Source organism: Emys orbicularis, chromosome 21, assembly GCF_028017835.1.
Source record: "Emys orbicularis isolate rEmyOrb1 chromosome 21, rEmyOrb1.hap1, whole genome shotgun sequence".
Lineage (NCBI taxonomy): Eukaryota > Metazoa > Chordata > Testudines > Emydidae > Emys > Emys orbicularis.
In genome coordinates, this window is record NC_088703.1 from 19,328,963 (window position 1) to 19,334,354 (window position 5,392).

The 5,392-nt window shown below is 59.7% G+C and overlaps 1 protein-coding gene across 1 annotated transcript in view; it reads right to left on the reverse strand.

Annotated features, from left to right (window-relative positions):
* Positions 1-4,486, reverse strand: part of LOC135893215 (netrin-1-like) — a 12,676-nt gene extending 8,190 nt beyond the window's left edge. The window contains exons 1-4 of the mRNA XM_065421015.1: positions 3,550-4,486; positions 2,839-3,027; positions 2,542-2,691; positions 992-1,045 (exon numbers count right to left, since the gene is read on the reverse strand). Of these exons, the coding sequence (XP_065277087.1) occupies positions 992-1,045; positions 2,542-2,691; positions 2,839-3,027; positions 3,550-4,486 (1,330 nt within the window). The remainder of the gene's footprint in view (positions 1-991; positions 1,046-2,541; positions 2,692-2,838; positions 3,028-3,549) is intronic.
* Positions 4,487-5,392: the final 906 nt, after the last annotated feature.

Genomic DNA, 5,392 nt, shown 5'->3' on the forward strand with positions numbered 1-5,392 from the left:
GGTAGGACTTCCTAGAGTGCCAGGTAGAGGACATAATTCTGCAGTTATGATGTCACTTCCTGAATTTGTGTTCACCATCCACCTTTTAGAAGGGATTCTCTGGAATGTCTTACCCTACAGCACAGCTCCAGAACTACGATGTCACTTCCTCAATAAGCATTTCCCCCACTTTGGAGGCGGGCCTGCCTGGACTGTCCTACACTGTGTCACAGTTCCAGGGCTATGAATTAAATTTTCCACTTCCTGGAGTGCCATATATCATGGCACACTAGCTATGACATCACTTCCTGCCTACAGCCCCTGGAACCTGGAAACTCCATTGGGGGAGGGTCTTCTTTATAGGTACCCCAACAAATGTGTTCAGCCATACCCCCCTCCTAATATTCCCCTCCTCTTCCCATTCTCCTCCTCCTCCCATTCCCTTCTTCTGACCTCTCCTGCCTGCCCCGCTTCCATCCCCATCTGCTAAATGCCCACCTTCCTTGGCACCCCCCCAAATCCCCTCCACCAGAGCCAGCATATTTGGCTGGTTCATGCCATGAACCCGCAGGCTCCATGACCCACACTGCATTGCAGCTCGGCCTACACTGAGTCTTACCGGCAAGATTTGAACCCTCCCCCCAAAGCCATGGCTCTCTGTTAGTTGCGCATAAGGAGCGGCTTTCCCTAGCTGGCAGCAGTAGCAGGGCCACCCAGGGGGGGCAAGTGGGGCAATTTGCCCCAGGCCCTGGGCCCCACAGGGGCCCCCATGAGAATATAGTATTCTATAGTATTGCAACTTTTTTTATGGAAGGGGCCCCCAAAATTGCTTTGCCCAGGTCCCCTGAATCCTCTGGGCAGCCCTGAGCAGTGGTAGGAAGTCATCCTCCCTACAGAGCCTTGCACCGGGCCGAAGGACAGTGGTGGGGGTGACTGCTCCATCCTGAGGCTGGGAAATGAGAGTGGGGGGACGACGCCCAATCTTTGATCCCCCTCATCCTGCCCCAGGCACCTGTGTTCCACTCCAGGGCGTAGGCAGCCGTGGTGGTCATCACCTCTTGAACGCCTGGGAGAGGGGGGTGGAGGGAAGGAGGGAGGGAGAAAGAGAGAGAGACGTGTGGAGTCAATAAGCGTGATCCTGCCACCCCCTCCCCATCTCATGCGTGTAGAGAGCAAGGTTTACTCATGCAACATGCAAGAGAGGCTGCCACTAAGCATGTTCCAGGCATGATCCTTGCCGTTTGCCAGGACAGGTTGAAGTCATGAGCTATGATGTCACTTCTTGAATTAGTGTTTGCACTTCCTGGATGGATGACTCACTTCTAGAGTTATGATGTCACTTCCTGAATGACACTCTCTCTCTCTCTCTCTCCCCTTCCACCACCGGAGGTGGGACATCCTGGAGTGCCACATGCCAGGCGACAGTGCCAGATCCATGATGTCACTTCCTGAATTAACAATGCCCGCCCCCGCAGGCCCAGTTAGAGGTGGGCCTTCCTGGAGTGCCTCACACCACACACCACACCTCTGGAGAGCTATGAGGTCACTTCTCGAATGAGCTCCTCCCCTACAGGCAGGACTTCCTGAAGTGTCCTAAGCCAGAGGTCAGATCCAGAGATATGACCTCACTTCCTGAATTAGCATCTATTTTATCCCCCTCCCCCTGCAAAACTCCCAGGAGGCGGGGCTTTCTGGGCAGGATCTGATTGGTGGATTAATTGATGGGCGGGGCTTCTATGTTACAAGTGGTTATCTTATTAAACAGAATATAGGGACAATAAAGGCTCTGCAGTTACCACATTCAATAGAATACACAGGCCCAGCCTGGCTACCGTATTGAGCAGTATATATGGGCCCAACCCAATTACCAAACTGAATGGAATATATGGGCCCAATTTAGTTACCATATTGAACAGAATCTATGGGCTCTGTCTAATTACTATATTGAACAGAATACAGGTCCCAATTTGTTTACTGCACCTAACTAGGGTGACCAGATAGCAAATGTGACAAATAGAGGCACTTTTTTGGGGGTGGGTGTGTTTCAGTTGCCTATATAAGACAAAGCCCCTAATATCAAGATAGTCTGGTCACCCTACACTGAAGAGAGTACAAAGGGCTTGACTGGTTACCATACTGAACAGAATATAAATGGTGTCAAGTATCAGAGGGGTAGCCGTGTTAGTCTGAATCTGTAAAAAGCAACAGAGGGTCCTGTGGCACCTTTAAGACTAACAGAAGTATTGGGAGCATAAGCTTTCGTGGGTAAGAACCTCACTTCTTCAGATGCAAGTGGCCCTTCCTGGTTACCGTATAGAGCAGAATATATGGGCCCAATTTGGTTACCGTATTGAGCAGAATATATGGGCCTTTCCTGGTTACCATATTGAGCAGAATATATGGGCCCAGCCTGGTTACCGTATTAAGCAGAATATATGGGCCCAGCCTGGTTACCGTATTAAGCAGAATATATGGGCCCAGCCTGGTTACCATATTGAGCAGCCTACATGAGCTCTGTCTAGGGGATTAGACCCAGCCAGTATGGATAAGGGGCAGACTTACGGATGCAGGGGATGTGGGCCGTGCGGCTCTGTTGAAAGCCCTGGGCGCAACGGTTGCAGGTGAGCCCGGTCACGCCCATCTTACACTGGCACTGCCCCGTGGTCTGGTTGCACATGGTGCTGACAGCGCCGATGGGGTGGCACTGGCAGGCTGGGAAGGAAACATGCAGGGTTAATGTCTAGCCCAGCAGCAGGCCTCACAAGGGGTGGGGAGGTGCTGCGAGCTTCCCCTCAGTAGTGCCCAGATGGGGATGCCAGAGTTGTGAGCTTCCCCGCAGCAGTGCCCTGTGTTGCTCACCCTTGCAGGCCCTGCGGCTAGTGATGGGCCGGGCCAGGTCACGTTTGAAACCCGGCTGGCAGTAGTGGCAGTGCCGCCCAGCTGTGTGGTGCCGGCAGTTCAGGCAGACGCCCCCGCTCTTGCGCCCCGACAGCTTGTACAGCTCCATGTTAAAGCGGCACCGGTGCGAGTGGCGGTTGCATTCGCAGGCTGCGGAGACAGAGTGGGGCAGAGGTGGCGGAGTTGTCATTCCAGTGACGCCCACAGGGGGCGCCTCAAACACCGGCAAACCCAGCACATCCTTTCCGCAGGTGCTGGTGCCCCTCAATCCCAACCCGCAGCCCCCCCCCCCCCGCTGTTCTCCCAGCCCTGGGCCCCTCAATCCCGACTCGCACCCCCCCCCCCACTGTTCTCCCAGCCCTGGGCCCCTCAATCCCGACCTCCAGCTCCCCCCCCCCCCCCACATGGCAGCACTGGGCCCCTCAATCCCGACCTGCAGACTCCTGCCAGCCCAGCCCTGGGCTCTCCCCCCTCCCCCCAACTCTGCCAGTGCCCCTCAATCCTGACCTGCAGTGCTCCCCCCCCCCCCCCCGGGTATCCCAGCCTGCAGGGTCTCTGTGCTCAGAAGGACCCTGGGGCTGCCCGGCCTGTGGTACCCGGCGTCCCCACTAGGGGTCTCTGTGCTGAGAAGGACCCTTGGGCTGCCCGGGTGCCCCCCCCCCCGTCACTCACCCACGCACTCGTGGGCATCGCTGGGCGTGGCGCGCTGCCAGGGCCGGTCGCAGTAGAAGGCCCTGCAGGTCTCGCACTCGGGGCCGGCCGTGTTGTGGCGGCACTGGCACTGGGGGGTGCCGCCGGGCCCGGCGGCCCCGCATTGGGCAGCGTGTCCATTGCACCGGCACCGGCCCCCGACCTGCAGCTCCGACACCCCGTAGGAGGCTTCCCGGCCCCGCAGCCCCAGCCCTCGGTGCCTGCGATCCAAGGCCACCCGCAGGTCGGTGGCCGTCACCCAGTCCTGGAGCACGGGGCTGTACTCGAAGGCCCGGGCCAAGGGGCGGCCGGCCAGGGGCATGAAAGCCACCAGCCCCCCCACCAGTGGCGTGGGGTCCGTCTGGGCGGCGGTGCAGATGGCTTCATGTTCCGAGGCCCTGCTGACGGCGGAGGCCGGGGGCAGCCCGTAGGCCTGTGGGCAGCGGGCGGAGAAGAACTGGAAAGGTGTCCAGGAGTGGCCGTGGTCCGTGGATTTGTAGAGGGCCAGGGAGTGGGGGCGGGGGGAGCAGAAGCGGAGGGCCACGTAGAGCAGCTCGAAGCGGCCTCCCAGGGCCAGGGTCAGGCTGGCGTTGGCCACCGGCCCCGACTGCCAGCAGGTGGCCTCACCGCCCGCGTCTGTCAGGTAGGCGGCGGGGTGGGCGGCGGCGGGGTCGGCCCCATCGCAGAGGCGGCACCGGCGGGACGAGGCATCGCCCGGGTGGCGGAAGGCGCACAGGCGCTGCGGGGGGTGGCCGCAGGTGGCGGAGGCCTGGACGGGGCGCCCGGCGGCCAGGTCGGCTGGCTCCGGGAGGCAGTAGCGGGGCCGCCGGGCGGCATCGTAGCAGGGGTCGGAGGCCAGGCCCAGCAGGGCCAGCTGGAGCGAGAGCAGCACCCCCAGGCCCCGCCAGAGGCCAGGCATGGCCAGGTGGTCAGCACTGGGCTGGCATCACCTGGAAAGACAGAGACAGGAGGGTGAGGGGAAGGCTAGGCAGGAGATGGCCTGTAGTGGCCAGCCCCAGGCCCGCCTGCTTGCCAGAAAGCAGGTGGCTTCTCATTCCTTCCCCTCTCTAGGGATAGCTGTGGTGGGTCACAGAAACTGCCGTCGCTCGGCAGGACTCTGCCCCAGCCATATCCAGTGGCGGTGAGTTCCACAGGCTAACCGCTCAGTGGGCTGGATCTCCTTTGCTGTCGGGCCCCACACGTTCTGCGCTGAAGTGGGAGGGGCCCAAGGGACCCTCTCTGACCCACTCGCTCCAACTAACACCTTCCCCACCCTGGGCAGAACGCTGCTTCTGGGATGCCAAAGCCAGCGCTTATGCTCAATGACCTAGTGGAGTAGCTCCATTTGTCAGCTCCAGTCGGCTGTAGTAGGCTGTTACCCTCGAGCTAAACCAGACACAAAAGGGCTACAGAACATACATAGTCAGTGTGTTACATACACCACCATGCGGCCTCCCAAACCCAGGAGTCCTGGCTCCCAGCCCCCCCACCCCGCTATAACCACTAGACACACTCCCCTCCCAGAGCCGGGCAGAGAATCCAGGAGTCCTGGCTCCCAGGGCGCCCATCGCTAACCACTAGCCCCCCCACTCCTCTCCCAGAGCCGGGCTTGGACTGGTGCTCGGAGAATTCTCTTTCTAGTTTCCTGACTGGGGTGTCACACGCAGGGTCTAAACGATCAGCAGATTTGGGGTGAGCAGGGCAGGACTGAATTTCTCCCCCAGCTCAGCTTGGCCGGGAATTCAGTGGGTCTGGGGGAAAGGTTCCGTCCTACGGGGCGGAGCTCACACAGCTGGGCTCATTGCAATGGCGGTGTTTGAGCCCA